Genomic DNA, 19,752 nt, shown 5'->3' with positions numbered 1-19,752 from the left:
TGTACAGGAACTTGAGAGACCGACTTTAGAGATGTTCCAGCAAGTCCAACAGGAAAGCAACAGGACAAGGTCGTCCTGGCCGCAGGCACCGCCTGATGCTCTGCCCTCCTCTGCACCCACCTGATGTGCGGAAGAGACCTGACCGGGCTACAGCCCTTCATCCCCAGTGATGAGAAGTCTAACCTCCTTCCCGGGGCCAAGCACTGCTCATTTAAATGCAGCTCTGTTCCCTCCCACGTGCCTACTCTCTTTGCCCCACTTTTGGCATTGATGGAGATTCAGTCCTGGCCTTCACACGCAGAGCTGGACTGGGAAACCTTGTCCCCTCACCACTGGGAGGCAGTCAGAGGGAGATTTCAAAGGGGCCACCGCTGGCCCATGAGCCCTCCAGGCTAGAGTCCCCTCTGTCCACTCCAAGTGCTTGGAATAGGGCACCTGGGTCAGGAGTTGTGAATGTGCTGGGGACAGATGGGGAGAATGGCTCCCCAGGGCTGAGCTGGTCAGGGAGCCCTGTGACACTGGCTCACAGCAGGGGTTGGGCGGCACAGCCGTCACTCACTGAGAAGCCACCTACTCTGGAACGTGGCCACCAATGGCCAGGGCAGGCTCTCCAAAGGTAACTTGCTCAACCATCATGCCCATCTGCAGGTGGCAGGGGAAGGTTTTTTTTTTTTTTTTTTTTTGACAGGCAGAGTGGACAGTGAGAGAGAGAGACAGAGAGAAAGGTCTTCCTTTGCCGTTGGTTCACCCTCCAATGGCCGCCGCGGCCGGCGCACCGTGCTGATCCGATGGCAGGAGCCAGGAGCCAGGTGCTTCTCCTGGTCTCCCATGGGGTGCAGGGCCCAAGCACCTGGGCCATCCTCCACTGCACTCCCTGGCCACAGCAGAGAGCTGGCCTGGAAGAGGGGCAACCGGGACAGAATCCGGCACCCCGACCGGGACTAGAACTTGGTGTGCCGGCGCCGCTAGGCGGAGGATTAGCCTAGTGAGCCGCGGCGCTGGCTGGCAGGTGAAGTTTTAAAGTCCAGATTCTGAGAGTCTGGTTGGAAGATTGAAACAGACTTGGTGAGCGACAGAGGGCTACAGGGTGACGGGTTTGTGGTCTCTCTCTCCAAGACCTATTTCTGCAGGAGCTGGCCTCTGCCCCTCCCACAGGACCAAGTGCTCCAAAAGAACTGAATGCCAGCCACACTCGTAGCGCGTCCCAGTACCCGGAACTGAGGCTCAGTTTACCTAAGTGGTGCCCAGGGAGGTGGGGGTGGCAGCAGGGGTACTGCCCAGGGCTGGGGACGTTGAGTCCCAATCATCACAGCTCAGCGCTGATCTCAGTGCACACAACGTCACGCACTCGTGCCCCATGGCTCATCATTGTTTATTACAGGGAGGGGAATCCTGAGGCCGGCCCCATGCCAGGGCAGGTCCACCTGGGCCTCCTTAAGCGCCCCAAGGGACAGGTAGAGCTCGGGATGGGGAGCCGGGGACTTCACCTCGCCAGACATGGGGGCAGGGAAGCAACCCAAATTCCACCTCACTACGACTAGTGCAGGGTGCGGACCGGGGTCAGACACACAAGTCCAGGGCCAGGTCCAAGGACCTCAGCGTCCAGCTCACGTGGGAGGGGCTCCAGTTCTCAGAAGCGGGAGCCCCTAACATCCCCTGCCCTGACCCGGCACGGCCCAGAGGATCCAGTGGGCTGGACCTCGAGGTCTGGCGTAGAGAAAGGGGTAGGGGAGGAGGAGAGCCTGCGCTGGGGGGAGGGCGTGGTGTACGGGCGGGAATATGGTCAAGGCGCTGCTGCTGCAGCAACCAGGCTCCACTGGACCGAGGCGACCGGCCACGCAGTGGGTGCAGCCAGTCCCCACCGAATCCTCAGGCCCTGGGCCCCCGTCAGGGCGCAGGATGCGTAGCCAGGTGGCGCTCCAGCAGCGCGCGGTGGGAAAAGACCTTGCCGCAGGCTGGGCAGGGCGCGCGCTCCGGCCGGTGCGTGCGCATGTGCACATTGAGGGAGCTCTTCTGCGTGAAGCGCTTGGCACAGACCGCGCACTGGAAGGCGCGCACTCCAGTGTGCGTGACCATATGCTTGAGCAAGTAGTCGCGTAGCGAGAAGGATCGCCAGCACACGGCACACTGGTGCGGCTTCTCCCCTGCGGATGACAGCGTGCGTCCGTTAGACCGCCCGGCTCTCCCAGGTAACTCGTGTCTGGCAGGGGCTTCCATCCCCTCCACAACCACCCACCATCCTGGGATCCCCTGCCCGACAGAACTCACACATACACACCCCGGTGCGTCTCCCTCCATGGGGGTGCCCTCTCCCAGACCCACACCGTCCCCGACTGGCAGCACCTCCCCACCCAATCTAACAGGCATGCTCCCAGCAGGGATCGCTGCCCATCTGGACTGCCCACGTGGGTCTCCCCTGACCGCCACCGGACCCACCGGCACCTGGAGACTCCCTGGGGCGCTGTTCCCCAGCCCAGCCACATCCCGGGCTCAAGACTCAGCATCAGCTCTCCAAAGGCTCTGAGCACGTTCCTGCTCCCCAACCCAGCCTCAAGATGCCCCCTAAAAGGGAGGACCCCACTTCGGGGGTTTGCCTTGCCCACAAGCCTGGCACGTGGGGAATTCCATCTCCTGGCTCCCTGGCTCCCTCCACCTCCCGCCCCTGCTCACCCGAGTGGATGAACATGTGCTTGGTGTAGTTCTTCCTGGAGCTGAAGGTTTTCCGGCAGTGGCTGCACTCGTAGGCCGGCGGCTCCGCACCCGGAGCTCGAACAGGTGTGACTGGAGGGGCGGCAGCCGGAGCGGCAGGCTGAGCTGGGGCGTCCCCGAGCTGCACGCTGGGGGCAGCCTCTGGCTGGAGCGCGGGATAGAAAGCAGGGGGCGGGCCGGGGGCTGGTCCCGATGGGGTGGGAGGGGTAGGTGCGGGCGGCCCGGGGGCGCCCAGGTGGAAGGGGAAGAGAGGCACGGGCGGCCCTGGGGTCTTCACGCTGGGAGCATGGGGTGCAGCCAGGACGCAGTCGGGTGGGACCGGGGTCTCCGCAGCGGCGCTGTCCTCCTCGTGCCAGGCAGTCACGTAGCTCTCTGGGAACGCACCCTCAGCCACCGCGGCCCCTCGAAGGAAGTCCCTCCCAGCGCCGCTGTAGTCAGCGAGACCGGTGGGTGCGGGCGGCTCCTCACGCGCTCTGTCGGCGGCGGCGGTGAGGAAGCCGGCAGCACAGTCCGGAAAGGAAGGGGGTGCCTGGCCCTCCCCCGGCCCGCCGCCTTCGCCATCGTCGCCATCACTGTCCTCGTCTGTCTCCTCCTCGTCCTCGTCCTCGTCCCCTCGGTCGTCGGGGGCTGCAGGCAGCGCGGGGTCGGCGTCGGGTCCTTCCACCTTGGCTGGCGCCGGAGGCGCAGGCAGCTGCAGGCGTGCAGGCTGGCGCTGCTTGCGGCTGTGCGCGATGCCGGGGTGCCCCGGAGGGCGCGCTGCCAACAAATGGCGCAGGCGGTGGCGCAGCTGCGCCGGAGCAAGCGGTGGGGGCACGGGCGCGGGCAGGGGTGCAGGCGCTGGGGCGCCCGGGGCACGAGTGCGGGCAATGATCTGCGTGCATTCATCGATAACGGTCTGGATGCGGAGCACCGACGCCGCGGTGAGCACCTGCAGCGCCTCGCCCTGCGCCACCACGAGCGAGCCGCTGTACAGGAACTCCACGAGCTGGCGCACCGTTTGCGCGGGCACCACCGGCGGCACGCGGATCTCGGAGTGCCCCAGCAGCAGCTTGTCCTGGAAGAAGGGCGAGCCGGCGGCCAGCACGCAGCGGTGCGCGCGGAGCGAGGCCTCGCGGATGCGCACGGTCACGTCGCAGAAGTGTCCGCCCAGCCTCTGGCCGTTGAGCGTTTCAAGCAGGGAGCGGGAGAAGTTCTGCAGGTGGATGTGGTGCACCGCCTCTGCCGCCGCCATCTACACGGATGAAGCACGGATGAAGGGGTGGGGCGGGGAGACGTCAGTGCTGCCCGCCCCAGGTTCCCGTCCCTTCGGACCTTACAGGAGAGGATCCAGGGTCCTCTCCCCTCCGGGCTCAGCACCCCCCCCCCCCCATTCGCAACTCAGGACACACCAGGACCCCTCCCACACACGCCCCACTCAGTCCTCTGCAGTGCCTGCCACCTCCACAGCCACGAGGAAACCCCTAAAAGAGGGTGGGAATACTAAAGGTCTATTCCCAACCCTGGCCCTGCTCAGGGCCCCACAGGACGCCCAGGGCTTGCCCTCCACCCCCAACTCCAAGTGAGGCCAGGGACCCGCACGCAGAACTGGCTGCCCCATCCCACCCAGAGCAGATCTCATGGCAGGAACACTGGTCCCCATCTCCACCAACTAGCTGTGACTCCTGCCGCTCCTGACTTTTTTGGGGGAGGGGTCTCTCTTCATCACATCTCTCAGCTTAGAGCCTCTAAAACCCTGTGTGATCCAGGCATCCCAAATGGGCGCCGGTTCGAGTCCCGGCTGCTCCACTTCCGATCCGGCTCCCTGCTAATGCGCCTGGGAGAGCAGCAGAGGATGACCCAAGTGGGAGACCCAGAGGAAGCTCGCCGCTGCTGGTTCAGGGCGGCTCAGCTCCGTCGTTGCTGCCATTTGGGAATTGAACCAGTAGAGGGAAGACTTTCTCTGTCTCTACCTCTCTCTGTAACTGTCTTTCAAATAAATAAAATAAAAATCTTTAAAAAAAAATAGGGGTACATTAACTAGGGTATATGGAGTTTGTCACAGGTGGTAGGGGGCACATCTGCCTCCTGGGCAGAGCTATTTGGGACAAAGGACTGACATGGAAGGGTGGGCATCAGCCTGGCAGGCATACATGGTTCGGAGCACACTCTAGTCCGGCAGGCAGGGGTGCTCCCTGCAGCACCAGCTCTGCTTGGCATCTCCATGGGGCCTGCGTGGAGAGGGGGCACGTGTGGACTTTGCAAGGCTGTGTGGCTGGCTGGACAAGAGCAGAGCAGCACAGGCCACAGGCATGGCTGAACCATCCCTGTGCGTCTTGGGAACCTGTGGCCCCGTAATCCCAGCACTGTCCTGTCTTGCACCAGAGGAAAACCCCCCCAGAGAAGGCTGGCAATCTAGGAAACTCTGCCTCTTCACCCATGAAGCAAGCGACCATTTGTCAACAAGGATGCAGGGATGAGCGGTGGGCGTGGCAGTTAAAGTACCCCACCCACATCTCAAAGCTGAGTGCCTGGGGCTGAGCTCTGGCTCAGATGATGCCTCAAGTCTCTGGGTCCCTGGGCGCCCCTACCCCTCCTTGTAAGAGGCTGGGATGGCGTTTACAGCGGCTAGCTTCTGCCTAGCCCAGGCTGTTATGGGCATTTGAGGAGTGAGCTAGCAGATGAAGGAGCTCTCTCTCTCTGTCTTTGAATAAGTAAGTAAATATAAATAAAGATCGGGGATGAGATACTGGGCTCATCCTCCACCCAGAACGCCCGTACCCACAGTCTCAGGGAGAAGAATCAGGACACAGGATGCACCCTGAGACTGGTCCACTTTCCACCGGGCCCCCGGCGAGGGCCCCACTTAACCCTCAGGATCCACTGGGGTCTCAGGCTCCGTCCCTGCGGCTCCGCCTTCTCTTTGCCCCCAGCCGGACCTTTCCTCTTTCATGTCCCGCCTCTGCCCCGCAGGCCCCACACCTGCAGTGGCCTGGCTACCGCCGGCCTGGATCGCCGTGTTGGTCCTCTCCGGCGTCTATTCGCCACGCAGCAGCCAGAGGGAGCCTGTTCGGACGAAACAGGTCTGGACCCTCCTCGGCTCAGAGGCCTCCATGGCAATGAATTGATTCCTGGAACCGGCCAAGCGTTTGCATGCGCGAAGACTGACCTCCGCCCACAGCGCCCTTCCCCATCCTAGTCCACCCGGTTCCCGCAGGACTTCAAGTCCGGGCCCAGACGCCGGGCACGGCCCCAGTCTGGACTCCTCTGCTGACCCTCCCTCGCCCTGCTCCCGGGAGGACTCCGGTCCCACAGTCCAGATACAGCAGGGCCTTCTTGGATGCGTGCGAACAAAGGCCCACCTTGGAGACCGACCCTCCCGCGTCTGGCGCCCAACACTGGCCGCCACGGCTTCGCCCACGCCATGCACTTGGCTCCAGACACCCTGTGCAGTACTCTACGCCATCGCCCGGGCCCCACCCCGAGAGCGCCTCCGACCCGCTGCCGCAGCACCCGCTCAGCCCCCGCCGACCTGGGTTTCCCGCCTCGGTACCCTGGCCCGCTCGGCGCCCCGATCCTGTAGCGCCCTCTCGCGTTCTCCGCAGGACCTCCGAGGCAAGCGCGGGCGCCACACCCCTGGCAGGCCGGGCCTTCTCGGCGGCCCTGCAGCAGGGGATGCCCGCCCGACCCCACCTCCGGCTCCTCCTCAGGCACCAGGCCCCGCAGCGGCCGCCTCCCGCTCACCAACGCCAAGGCCACACTTCCGGGCCGCTCCGCCGGCGGAACCCAAGTCCGGGGCCGCTGCGGCGCAGGGGGGCGCATTAGGACAAAGCACGCTTCCGGTGTTTCCATGGAGATTAGCGGCGGCCGCCAACTGAGCTTCCGGCCCTGGGTGGAGTCGGACCCAGGTTCGCAGAGGCTCCGGCGGGTGCAGCGCGAGGACGCTCCCGGCCTGAAGTGACCCCGGCGGAGGGCGGGCTCGAGCCGTCCTTCAACTGGCCGCACGCCCGAGCGCGGGACACCGGGCGGAGGAGGATGGGTCGGCAGCTCGCGGCCGGGGCTCCCCGATCCCTGCCGGCTGGCTTCATCCCCGCTGCAACCTGGGGAGGCAGCCTTCCCCCCATAACGCAGGTGGGCGCACCAGGAGGACTGACCGCTGCCCGGCCGGGCGCAGCCCCGCCTGAGGCCCTTCAGCCGCCCCGCAGGACCACCGCCCGCGGGGGGAGGGGGACGGGAACGAGGGGACCCACCCTAGCCCTGGCTCCCACCCTCGGCCCCTGGGCCAGTGGAAGCAGCCTGACCCCCACTCTGCAGCCCGCTGGGCCCACCTGCCCCAGGAGAGGTGTCAACAGAGCAAGAGATGGCACCGACCTGCTCAACACCCCCAGGCCAACACTTAGAACAAAAGGGGGTGTCGAGGCCAGACACGTGGGAGAGCTGTCCCAGCAGACAGAACAACCTAGGTCCACAAGGACCCTGAAGTGGGACTGCCTGTGAGCCCGGCCAGGGAGGTGGCGAGCCGGCCCTGTGGCCACTGTGTGAGGGCAGGCAGTGATGGGGCTGGAACAAGGGCTTAAGTGGACTGCACGCCTCCGCCCCGGGATCTCCTGGCCTGTGTTGCAGACGTGGGGTTTGAGAGGGGAGCACGGGTGCCAGGTGAGAAACTGAGGCAGCAGTGATGGCTCACGAACCCGGGTCCCTGCCACCCTCGTGGGGGAATTGGATTGTGCCTGGCTCATCCTCCCACCCCTGCCCTTTGCAGGAATTTGGAGAGTGAACCAGCAGATGTAAAATGTCTCTTTCTCTGTCTCTCTGCCTTTAAAATAAATGAAGCTAAATAAATTAAAATTAAAAAAAAAATCCAACTTTAGGAGCAGATGTCTGGCACAGTGGTTCACACATCATTCGGGAGACCTGCATCCCATGCTGGGGTGCCTGGGTCGTGTCCCAGCCCTACTCCCTGTTCCAGCTGCCTGCTCACGCATACACTTGGAGGCGACAGATGATGTGAGTGATCACCACCCACACAGGAAACCTGGACTGAATTCCCCACTCCCAGCCTCAGCCTGGCCCACCCCCAGCTGTTGTAGGCGTTTGGGAGGGAAACAGCAGATAGATCGATCTCTCTGCTTTTCACATAAATAGAAATAATTTTTTTACAATTTATTTGTTTATTCAAAAGGCAGAGTTACAGAGAGGCAAAGGCAGAGAGGTCTTCCTTCCACTGGTTCACTCCCCAAATAGCCGCAACAGCCAGAGCTGCACTGATCCAAAGCCAGGAGCCAGGAGCTTCCTCCAGGTCTCCCACGTGGGTGCAGGGGCCCAAGCGTCTGGGCTATCTTCTGTTGTCTTCCCAGGCAATAGCAGAGAGCTGGATCGCAAGTGGAGCAGCTGGGACTCAAACCATGGTCCAAATAGGATGCTGGCTCTGTAGATGGCAGCTTTACCCGCTACGTCACGGCGCTGGCCCCTAGACATAAATATTTTTAGAAGTTGGTGAGGCCAGTGTTGTGGTGTAGTGGGTTAAGCTGCTGCCTGCGGCAACAGCATCCTGCATGAGTGCTGATCCAAGTTCAGGCTGCTCCGTTTCCAATCCAGCTCCTGGCTAATGCTCCTGAGAAAGCAGCGGAGGATGGCCCGAGTCCTTGGGCCCCTGCACCCACATGGGAGACCTGGATGCCCCAGCTGTTGTTGCCATTTGGGGGAGTGAACCAGAGAATGAAGAATCTCTGTCTCTTCTCTCTATGTAACTTAACTTTCAAATAAATAAATCTGTCTTTTTAAAAAACTCTAGGGGCATGGTGGTAAGACACTTGGGTTCCATATTGGACTGAGGTCAGCGCCGCTCCAGCTCCTGAGAATGCAGGCCCTGGGAGGCAGTGGTGATGGCTCCAGTAACTGGGTGTCTGCCACCCTTGGGGAAGACCTGGGTTGAGTTCCTGGCCCGTGAGCTCAGCCCTGGCCAATAAGGGCATTGAGGGCATGACTCAGTAGATGGGGCAGTGTGCTGTCCCCTCTGCTTGTCTCTCTGCAAAAGGTGTGTGTGTGTAGGTGTGTGTTTTAAAACAAAAAACAAGGCTAATGTCGTGCTTCATTGTTTTTTAGACTCTGAGCCCCGTGCTCTGGCCCACTGGGTCTGCTTTCACCAACCCTGACAATCTCCTCTCTGTTCATTTCTTTCCAGCCTCGTGGGCCCCTTGGTGTGCCTCCCTTGAGGTGGGCCCATGCAGTTTCCTTTGTGTAGTTCCTTGTCACACAGCTTAGATGCTGTCACCCTGGGACCTCAAGTGCCTTCCTCTGTCTTCTGACACCAGGTTTGTTAAAGGGGAGGGTTCTGTGTCCTTCATATTGGTACTTTCTGTGCAACACAGACAGGAATAGCGATTTCACTCTACCTTGGGCCACCACTGAACTTGGCCCAGGAGAGCTCTGGAACACTGCAAGTCAGTCTGATAGGGGGAGGCAGTTTTTTTGTTTGTTTGTTTTGTTATTTAAGATTTATTTTATCTATTTGAGAGGGAGAGAGAGAGAGAGGTCTTCCATCCCATCTACTGGTTCACTCCCCAAACGACCACAGTGGCCAGAGCTGGGCCAATCCGAAGCTAGGAGACCACAGTTTCTTCCAGGTCTCCCATGTGGGTGCAGGGGCCCAGGCACTTGGGCCATCTTCCACTGCTCTCAGGCCATCATGGGAGCTGGATCAGAAGTGGAGCAGCTGGGACTCAAACCAGCACCCATATGGGATGCCAGTGCTGCAGGAGGAGGCCTAACCTCTGCCACAGTGCCAGCCCGAGGGAGGCAGAATTTTAAAAACTTTCCCACTCCAAGATTATATGCCGAGACCTCTAGAAGGTATAAATATAATGAATTGTGAGTAGTTACACTTCATGGTCAAAGGGGCTTTTTTTTTTTTTTTTTTTTTTTTTTTAAGATTTTATTTATTTGAAAGAGTTACAGAGAGAGGTAGAGACAGAGAGAGAGGTCCTCCAACCAATGGTTCACTTCCCAAATGGCTGCAACGGCCAGAGCCGAGCCGATCTGAAGCCAGGAGCCAGGAGCTTCTTCCGGGTCTCCCACGTGGTGCAGGGGCCCAAGGACTTGGGCCATCTTCTACTGCTTTCCCAGGCCATAGCAGAGAGCTGGATTGGAAGTAGGGCAGCCGGGACTTGAACTGGTGCCCACATGCGATGCTGGCACTTCAAGCTGGGGCTTTAACCTGCTGCGCCACAATGCTGGCCCCTCAAAGGGGCTTTTACAGACAAATGTGATTAAGGTTATGTCACGAATGCCACTTGTCACATAGCTTGACAAGGCTAATGCAGCGTGTCAGAGCATGGGGAAGAATCACACAGAATTGTGATAGTCTTTTTAATATAATTTATTTAATAATATCTATCTCTGAGTGTGTGTGTATATATATATATATATTCAAGGCACACACCTAAAGGTCAATATCACTCAATATGTCATTAGTCCACAGGTCATAACACACATCTAGGAGTTAGGCAACTTCCAGAAATATCAAGCAATAGTATAACACATAGAAAGCATAAAAGTATAACCAATCTAAACACTCATGGCTTAGGATGTAATATGAATGCTGCGTTCTCAAGGTTCCTATCACAGTCACGAAAGGTCAAAGTCTGAAGTCCAGAGTTCAAAGTCTCCGTTACCACTCAGAGAGACGGATTTCAGAACAGTACTTACAGGCAGGAGTCGTGGGATGACTGGCATGTTGGGCAGTAGGCTCGAAGTTCCAAGGCGGACGGCAAGGTGAAGGGTTGGAGAGCTCACCTGAAGAGCGGTCCGGTCGGGTCCAACATCAGGTCTGGCAGCTGGGACATCCAGGCGAGGTGGCTCCAGCAGGGTGGCAGGCAGAGCTCAGGCAGTGGAGATGCGGGCAGAGTTTCACTTGCACTGAGCCGTGGTCCCCTAGGGGATGCAGAGCTGTTGTGAGGTTTACCTTTTCATCCCCACTCTGGGGTAGGTGGGCGGTGAAGGTGTCCTGGGTGTCACCAACCACAAGCTCATCTTTTGGGGTGTCACCAACCAGATGTGGGTGTCTGGGCGTGACCAGTGGTGTTTTGGGGGTCTTCTGGGTGTGGCCAGTCATGGTGCATAGTGTGGGTGAAGTAGTGCAGTGGCCAGCTGGTTGGCTTCTTCTAATGTAATGTCCCCCAGTCCTTATCAGGCCTCACCACCAGTCTGTTCTGACAGATGGTCTAGGCAGTTCCTGGTGCTCAGTGGCCTTAGCTTAAGTATCTCCATTTTGGTTTTGCTTTTTCTCTTTCTTTTTGGATTAGTGGTGCTCTGTAACTCTTTTGGGACTCCTGTGGGATTCTCCACAGTTTATTAATCAGCTGATGTTAGGCCGGCGCCGCGGCTCACTAGGCTAATCCTCCGCCTAGCAGCACCGGGTTCTAGTCCCGGTTGGGGTGCCGGATTCTGTCCCGGTTGCCCCTCTTCCAGGCCAGCTCTCTGCTGTGGCCAGGGAGTGCAGTGGAGGATGGCCCAGGTGCTTGGGCCCTGCACCCCATGGGAGACCAGGAAAAGCACCTGGCTCCTGGCTCCTGCCATCGGATCAGCGCGGTGCGCCAGCCGCAGCGCGCTGGCTGCGGCGGCCATTGGAGGGTGAACCAACGGCAAAAGGAAGACCTTTCTCTCTGTCTCACTCTCTCACTGTCCACTCTGCCTGTCAAAAAAAAAAAAATAAATAAATAAATAAAATAAATAAAAAAAAATAATCAGCTGATCTTAAAAAGTGATGATCCTGGATTATTTGGGTAGGCCCAAAGTAATCCAAAAGGTTCCTTAAAGGTAGAAGAAGGCAGAAAGACTGGAATTGGAATGTAGAGTCTAGAGCCTTTGAAGATGGAGGCCACATAATGCAATTCAGTGGGCAGAGGGTAAAGGGTGTCAAGTAAGAGGGGCTGGTATTGTGGCACAGTGTGTCAAGCCACCACTTGTGATGCCAGTTCAATTCTCTGCTGCTCTGGGTCTTTTTTTTTTTTTTGACAGGCAGAATGGACAGTGAGAGAGAGAGACAGAGAGAAAGGTCTTCCTTTTTGCCGTTGGTTCACCCTCCAATGGCCGCCGCGGCCGGTGCGCTGCGGCTGGCGCACCGCGCTGATCCGATGGCAGGAGCCAGGTACTTATCCTGTTCTCCCATGGGGTGCAGGGCCCAAGGACTTGGGCCATCCTCCACTGCACTCCCAGGCCACAGTAGAGAGCTGGCCTGGAAGAGGGGCGACCGGGACAGAATCCGGCGCCCCGACCGGGACTAGAACCTGGTGTGCCGGTGCCGCAAGGCGGAGGATTAGCCTAGTGAGCCGCGGCGCCGGCCTGCTGCTCTGGTTCTAATCCAGCTTCCTGCTAATGCACCTGGGAGAGCCGCAAACGATGGGCCAAGTGCTTGGGCCCCTGCTACCAACATGACACTAAGCATACCAAACTCTGCCCAGATAGTTCCAGGCTCCTGGTTTTAGCCTAACCCAGCCCTGGCCATTGCAGTTCTTTGGGGTATTAACCAGCAGAGGAAGCTCTCTCTCCATCTCTCCCTTTCTCTGTAATTCAGCCTTTCAAATAAATAAATATTTGAAAGGGTAATTGGGAAGACAGTGGACCTGTTGGGGTAGCAAATGCAGGAGGCTCAGGTGGTCACAGTGGCTGCTTTGATCTTGGCAAAAAAATGGCAGGAGATGGATTTAGGGTCGGAAGGAGAGAGCATAGGTAGCTTCAGAAGTCTCAGCCCCGAGGGAAGAGGCCTGGAAGATGCAGTAAAGATGGTAGTGGAGGACCTGACCCAGTGGCGTTCTGGGACAAAACCCTTTTATGACATTTGAATATGCTGGTAAATGTGTGAAGCTAGTTGGGGCATTGCATGAAAGATTCAGGATGTGAAAAGTAAACAAATGAAATCTAACATCTTTCCTACACTGTGCAATGTGGAACCATTCATGTGCCTGAACTTAACCTACAACATGAAATCACTCAGCTCCACAGCAATGATGAGCTGAAAGCTAAGTACAACTCCCCACTGCTTGAGTTCTTTTTCAAAAAAAAAAAAATTATTGCCAGCGCCGCGGCTCACTAGGCTAATCCTCCGCCTAGCGGCGCCGGCACACCGGGTTCTAGTCCCGGTCGGGGCGCCGGATTCTGTCCTGGTTGCCCCTCTTCCAGGCCAGCTCTCTGCTGTGGCCAGGGAGTGCAGTGGAGGATGGCCCAGGTGCTTGGGCCCTGCACCCCATGGGAGACCAGGAAAAGCACCTGGCTCCTGGCTCCTGCCATCGGATCAGCGCGGTGCGCCGGCCGCAGCGCGCTGGCCGCGGCGGCCATTGGAGGGTGAACCAACGGCAAAAGGAAGACCTTTCTCTCTGTCTCTCTCTCTCACTGTCCACTCTGCCTGTCAAAAAATAAAAATAATAAATAAATAAAAAAATTATTTATTTGAAAGTCAGAGTTACACAGAGAGAGAGAGAGAGAGAGCTTCCATCTGCTGGTTCGCCCCCCAGTTTGGCCGCAACGGCCAGAGCTGTGCCCATCCGAAGCCAGGAGCCAGGAGCTTCCTTTGGGTCTCCCACGTGGGTGTGGAGGAGGAGCCAGGAGCTTCCGTTGGGTCTCCCACGTGGGTGTGCAGGAGGAGCCAGGAGCTTCCGTTGGGTCTCCCACGTGGGTGTGCAGGAGGAGCCAGGAGCTTCCGTTGGGTCTCCCACGTGGGTGTGCAGGAGGAGCCAGGAGCTTCCGTTGGGTCTCCCACGTGGGTGTGCAGGAGGAGCCAGGAGCTTCCTTTGGGTCTCCCACGTGGGTGTGGAGGAGGAGCCAGGAGCTTCGTTGGGTCTCCCACGTGGGTGTGCAGGAGGAGCATTTCTTTTAAAGCTTGCCTCACAAGTGTCAGCTGAGCTCCAAGCAATTGCCTAGTAGCAATATCATCAATACCAGCTAACATCCCATGCCTCACCAAAGAAAAGCATTACCAGCCATCACATTAAGGGTGAGTTAATGAAATGTTTGACCAAATGTAGCAAGCTAATTATTTTTTAAGTTGGTGATTTTGTATGGCCCTCCCCACCCCTGCTCTTGGGGTAAAGACTAGTATTCAGGTGCCCATGTCATGTGGGATACAGGCACACACCTTACCTACCAGGATCTTCCATTCAGCCCAGAGAGCAGGCACTAAGCATAATCCTCAGAAATATTGCCCAGCGGATAGGGGTGGCAAGGCAGATAACAGCTGTTGGGGCTGAGCTTTCCTGTCTGAAAAGAGGAAAGGAGCCACAGGAAGTGGGGAGAGGGCAGTGGCAGGACCTGTCTACACTGCAGAAAGACCTTGGAGGCTTTAGTTTAGGGAGAAGTCTAGAGGGAAGACCAAGAACCCAAGTCCTGGAGAGGCAATGGGTGGGTCTAGGCAAAGTGCCTTCAAGAATTAAACAAAAAAGTAACAATGAAACAGATTAAGGGCCCTCAACCAAAGCGGGTGGAATGGGGATGTTTGCAAAAGAAAGATGTAATGACCTGTAACAAGTAAAGGACACCCTTCTACTGTTGTAGACAGCTTGGGAAGGGCCTTTCTTAGTTCCCTCCCACTGCATCCGCTGCCCCCCTGGGAACTGCTGCCACCCAAAGTAGCTGTGAGCCCAAGGTGCAGCCTTCATCGCCTCCAGACACCAACTTTCTCTTACAGGTTCCCCATTTCACATGCATAATTCAATAATTTATGGTAAATTAACTTAAAAAGGATTTAAGGGCTGGCGCTGTGGCATAGCTGCTATAGCAGGTTAAGGCACCACCTGCAGTGCAGGTGTCCTGTATGGGCGCCCACTCCCTACAGATCCAGCTTCCTGCTGATGAGTCTGGGAAAGCAGCGGAGGATGGCTCGAGTACTTGGGCTCCTGCACCCATGTGGGAGACCTGGAAGAAGCTCTTGGCTCCCGGCTGTGGTGTGGCCCAGCTTTGGCCATTGCAACCATTTGGAGAATGAATCAGCAGAAGGAAGATCTCTCTATGTCTCTCCCTTTCTCTCTGTAACTCTGCCTTTCAAATAAAATAAATAAATCTTTCAGAAAGTTTATTTATTGGAAGGCAGAGGGAAAGAGATAAAGATATATCATGGGGCCTGCTCTGTGGCACAGCAGGTTAAAGCCCCAGCCTGCGGCATTGGCATCCCATATGGGCATAGGTTTGAGTCCTGGCTGTCCACTTCCAATCCAGCTCTCTGCTATGGCCTGGGAAAGCAGTAGAAGATGGCCCAGGTCCTTGGGCCCCTGCACCACGTGGGAGACCCGGAAGAAGCTCCTGGCTTCAGCTTAGCTCAGCTCAGCCATCGTGGCCATTTGGGGAGTGAACCAGTGGATGCCGTGGATGAAAGATCTCTCTCTCTCTGCCTCTACCTCTCTCTGTAACTGACTTTCAAATCAATAAAATAAATCTAAAAAAAATCTCACATCCACTGATTCACTTCCCAAATAGCCAAAGCAGCCAGGACTTGGACCAGGCCCAAGCCAGGAGCCAGGAATTCCATATGGGTCTAGTCTCCCATGTGGGTGGCAAGGGCCCAACTACTTGGACTGTATTGTGTTACCTTCCCAAGCGCATTAGCGTGGAGCTGGATCCTGGATCAAAAGTGCAGCTAGGACTTGAACCCACGCTCTGACATGGAAACCAGCATCACAAACCATGGCTTGACTAGCTGCACCACAGCATCGGCCTCATCAGTTTATCTTGTGTCATCCTCATCACTCGCCTGTTTCAGAACACTTCGTCCTCCCCAGTGAGGTCCCTCAGCCTGTTCACTGAGAATCTCTTTCCCCAGTCTAATGTCAGTATTGGTTTTTTTTGGTCTGAAATTGTTTTTTAGATTTACTTATTTGAGAGACAGAGATCTTTCATATGCTGGTTCACTCCCCAAATGGCCACAACAGCATGGGCTGAGTCAGGCTGAACCAGGAACTCTGTCCAGGTCCCCATGCAGGTGGCAGGGGCCTACGTGCTTAGACCCCCCCCCCCCCCACTGCTTTCCCAGGTGTATTGATCAGAAGTGGAACCAGGATCTGAACTGGTGCTCATATGAGAGGCTGGCATTGCAGGCAGTGGCTTAATCTGCTGTACCAAAACACATCCCTTGTTCTGAACATTTTATATCAGTTAACCAAGCAGTGTGAGCTCTTGGTCCCTGCCCTCTGGCCCTGTTACTTAATTCAGGATCCTTACCCAAACCTTGTTTTATCTGGTCGGATTGAACAGTGTTTTCTATTCTGGAGTATCTGGTCTGAGAAGTGCTTCCTTCCAAGGTAAGCACTGAGGCAAAACAGCCGCTGAGCTCTGCTTCCTGGTCCTCTTCCTGTGGGCCCCTTGGAGTGGAGACTGCAGTCCAGGAGGAGTCCGCCTAGACTTGCCGTACCTCACTCATCCCCATTCTCTGGACAAGGCTCGTGCCCCGGCTTGTTTGTGTTTAACACTGATGAACTCTCCCCCCCACCTTCCTTTGCTTCCTTCTTCCCTCCCCCCCATTCCTTTCTTTCTCTTTCTCTGTTTCCTTTCTTTTCTTCCTCCTCTCATTCTTTCCTCACCCCCCATTTCTTCCTTCCTCCATTGTCTCTTCCTCCCTCCCTTTCTCTTTTCTTCTCCTTTCCTCCTCTCCTCCTCCTCTCCCTCCATTTCTTTCACTTCTCTTTGTTCCTTCGTTCCTCTCTCCCTCCATTCTGCCTCTCTCCCTCTCTGTCTCCCCTTCCTTCCTTCCTTCCTTCACTCCCCAACTGCATGCAACAACCAGGGCTGGGCAAGGCTGAACCCAGGGGGCAGCAGCTCAATCCAGATCTTCCATGGGGGTGGCAGGGACCCAAGTACCCAAGTACTTGAGCCATCACCTGCTGCCTCCCTGAACATAGCAGGAAGCTAAAATCAGAAGCAGAACTGGCACTGAAACCCAGATTCTCCAGTATGGGATCTGGGCATTCCAAGCAGCAATTTTTTTTTTTTTTTGACAGGCAGAGTTAGACAGTGAGAGAGATAGAGACAGAGAGAAAGGTCTTCCTTCCATTGGTTCACCCCCCAAATGGCTGCTACGGCCGGCGCTGCGCCGATCCGAAGCCAGGAGCCAGGTGCTTCCTTCTGGTCTCCCATGTGGGTGCAGGGCCCAAGGACTTGGGCCGTCCTCCACTGCACTCCCGGGCCACAGCAGAGAGCTGGCCTGGAAGAGGGGCAACTGGGACAGAACCAGCGCCCCGACCGGGACTAGAACCTGGAGTGCCGGTGCCGCAGGTAGAGGATTAGCCTAGTGAGCCGCGGCGCCGGCCCTCCAAGCAGCATTTTAACCATTGTGCCAAACATCCACCTCAACTCTTTTTTTTTTTTTTTTTTTGACAGGCAGAGTGGACAGTGAGAGAGAGAGACAGAGAGAAAGGTCTTCCTTTTGCCGTTGGTTCACCCTCCAATGGCCGCCGCGGCCGGCGCGCTGCGGCCGGCGCACCGCGCTGATCCGATGGCAGGAGCCAGGAGCCAGGTGCTTTTCCTGGTCTCCCATGGGGTGCAGGGCCCAAGCACCTGGGCCATCCTCCACTGCACTCCCTGGCCACAGCAGAGGGCTGGCCTGGAAGAGGGGCAACCGGGACAGAATCCGGCGCCCCGACCGGGACTAGAACCCGGTGTGCCGGCGCCGCTAGGCGGAGGATTAGCCTAGTGAGCCGCGGCGCCGGCCCCTCTTTTTTTTTTTTTAAAGATTTATTTATATATTTGAAAGTCAGAGTTACACAGAGAGGAGAGACAGAGAGGTCTTCCATCGATGGTTCACTCTCCAAATGGCTGCAATGGCCAGAGCTGCGCCGATCCGAAGCCAGGTGCCCGGAGCTTCTTCCACATCTCCCACGTGGGTGCAGGGTTCCAAGGACTTGGGCCATCTTCTACTGTTTTCCTAGGCCATAGCAGAGAGCTGGATAGGAAGTGGAGCAGCTGGGACTTGAACCCACGCCCATATGGATGCCAGCGCTTCAGGTTAGTGCGTTAACCCGCTGTGCCACAGGGCCAGCCCCAACCTCAACTATTTTTTAACTTCAGGAAGTATATTTTAAAACTAAGGATAATGGGGCCTGAGCTTTGGTGAAGCAGGTAAAGCCACTGGCTGCAGTGCAGGCATCTTATATGGGCACCAGTTGAAGTCCTGGCTGCTCTACTTCTGATCCAGCTCTCTGCTATGGCCTGGGAAAGCAGTAGAAGATGGCCCAAGTCCTTTGGCCACTGCTCCTGTCTTGGGGACCGGGAGAAGGCTCCTGGCTTCAGATTGACCCAGCTCTGGTCATTGTGGCCATTTAGGCAGTGAACCAGTGGATGAAGACCACTCTCTCTTTCTCTGCTTCTGCCTCTGTAAGTCTGCCTTTCAAATAAAATAAATCTTTTTTTTTCTTTTTCTTTCTTTCTTTCTTTCTTTTTTTTTTTTTTTTTTTGACAGGCAGAGTAGACAGTGAGAGAGAGAGAGAGAAAGCTCTTCCTTCCGTTGGTTCACCCCACAATGGCCGCTGCGGCCGGTGCACCGCGCTGATCCGAAGCCAGGAGCCAGGTACTTATGCTGGTCTCCCATTGGGGTGCAGGGCCCAATCACTTACTTGGGCCATCCTCCACTGTACTCCCGGGCCTCAGCAGAGAGCTGGCCTGGAAGAGGGGCAACCAGGACAGAATCCGGCGCCCCAACCGGGACTAGAACCCAGGGTGCCAACGCCGCAGGCAGAGGTTTAGCCTATTGAGCCGTGGCGCTGGCCAATAAATCTTAAATAAATAAAAACAAGGATAAGGGCCAGTGTTGTGGCATAGTAGGTTAAACATCAACTTATTCTAATATATTTTTATTTATTTGTTTGACAGAGTTACAGATAGTGAGAGAGAGACAGAGAGAAAGGTCTTCCTTCCGTTGGTTCACTCTCCAAATGGCTGCCACAGTCAGCACTGCGCCGATCCGAAGTCAGGAGCCAGGTGCTTCCTCCTGGTCTCCCATGCAGGTGCAGGGCCCAGGCACTTGGGCCATCCTCCACTTCCCTCCCAGGCCACAGCAGAGAGCTGGACTGGAAGAAGAGCAACCGGGACTAGAGCTCAGCACCCATATGGGATGCCGGTGCTGCAGGCGGATGATTAACTAAGTGAGCCATGGCATCGGCCCCAAATCTCCACTTACAATGCCAGCATGATATATCAGAATGCCGGTTTGAGTCCTGACTGTTCTTTTGATCTAGCCACCTGCAATGGGAAAGTACTTGGGCCCTCCCACCCATGAGGGAAACCAGCATGGAGATGCATGGCTCATGGCTTCAGCCTGGCCCAGACCTGGCTGTTGCAGCCATTTGGGGAACCAACAGTAGATGGAAGATTGCTCTCTTTGTCTCTCAATTTCTTTCTGCTGCTCTGCCCTTTAAATAAGTAAATAAATCTTAAAAATAAAACAAGGATGAGTTTCCTTTTAGCCTTTCTTCAGAAGATTCCTCAATGAGGCAGATATTGATTTTTTTTAAGATTTATTTTATTTATTTGAAGGGCAGAGTTCCAGGGAAAGAGAGGGAGAGACAGAGAGATCTATCTGCTGGTTTACTTCCCAAGTGGCTGCAACAGTCAGGGTTAGGTCAGGCTGAAGCCAGGAACTGGGGGCTTCCTCTGGGTCTCCCAGTGGGTAGAGGGGCCCAAGCATTTGGGCCATCTTCTGATGCTTTCCCAGGCACATTAGCAAGGAGCTGGATCCGAAGTGGAGCAGGGCCGGCACTGTGGTGCAGTGGTTCAGTCCTGGCTGCTCCACTTCCAATCTAGCCATGCTAAAGCCAGGAGCCTGGAACTCAATCAATATTCATCCGTGTGCAGCCATTACTACAATCCAGTTTTTTTTTTTTTAAAGATTTATTTATTTACTTGAAAGAGTTACATAGAAAGGGAAAGAGAGGCAGAGAGAGAGAGAGAGGTCTTCCATCAGCTGGTTCATTCCCCAGATGGCTGCAACAGCTGGAGCTGCGCCGATCTGAAGCCAGGAGCCAGGAGTTTTTTCTGTGTCTCCCACATGGGTGCAGGGACCCAAGGACTTGGGCCATCTTCCACTTCTTT

At 56.5% G+C, this 19,752-nt stretch overlaps 1 protein-coding gene and 1 long non-coding RNA gene across 5 annotated transcripts; one reads left to right on the top strand and one right to left on the bottom strand.

Moving 5' to 3' along the window:
• Nucleotides 1-1,351: 1,351 nt before the first annotated feature.
• ZBTB45 (zinc finger and BTB domain containing 45) lies at nucleotides 1,352-7,539 on the bottom strand. Of its 4 annotated transcripts, none has more exons than XM_051835292.3 (3): nucleotides 6,379-7,539; nucleotides 2,671-3,940; nucleotides 1,352-2,144 (listed from the first exon to the last, which is right to left on the bottom strand). In XM_051835292.3, exons 1-3 carry the CDS (start codon nucleotides 6,535-6,537, stop codon nucleotides 1,888-1,890), a joined length of 1,686 nt encoding a protein of 561 aa, XP_051691252.2. In that variant the 5' UTR covers nucleotides 6,538-7,539; the 3' UTR covers nucleotides 1,352-1,887. The 4 variants fall into 4 exon arrangements, with proteins under 4 accessions (XP_051691252.2, XP_008247253.2, XP_002721944.2 ...); XM_008249031.5 differs by having other exon boundaries at nucleotides 6,218-6,412; XM_002721898.6 differs by lacking the exon at nucleotides 6,379-7,539 and adding an exon at nucleotides 6,048-6,211.
• On the top strand, nucleotides 6,586-15,123 carry LOC127488014 (uncharacterized). Its single transcript, XR_011384287.2, has 3 exons — nucleotides 6,586-6,816; nucleotides 8,870-8,999; nucleotides 14,893-15,123. It is a non-coding gene; the product is annotated as an uncharacterized LOC127488014 (long non-coding RNA).
• The last annotated feature ends 4,629 nt before the right edge of the window (nucleotides 15,124-19,752 follow it).

The sequence above is a fragment of the Oryctolagus cuniculus genome, chromosome 18 (genome assembly GCF_051225735.1).
Source record: "Oryctolagus cuniculus isolate XC-2025 breed Fujian yellow rabbit chromosome 18, ASM5122573v1, whole genome shotgun sequence".
NCBI lineage: Eukaryota > Metazoa > Chordata > Mammalia > Lagomorpha > Leporidae > Oryctolagus > Oryctolagus cuniculus.
Note: the sequence above shows the minus strand (reverse complement) of the source record. Positions and strands in the feature narration are given on the sequence as shown.

Coding starts and splice junctions, on each gene's coding strand:
- ZBTB45 (XM_051835292.3), bottom strand. CDS start 6,537: ATGGAAACACCGGAAGCGTGCTTTGTCCTAATGCGCCCCCCTGCGCCG. Junction 3,941..6,378: donor TGCCTGAGGAGGAGCCGGAG/GTGGGGTCGGGC, acceptor TCATCCGTGTAG/ATGGCGGCGGCAGAGGCGGT. Junction 2,145..2,670: donor GCACATGTTCATCCACTCGG/GTGAGCAGGGGC, acceptor TGTCATCCGCAG/GGGAGAAGCCGCACCAGTGT.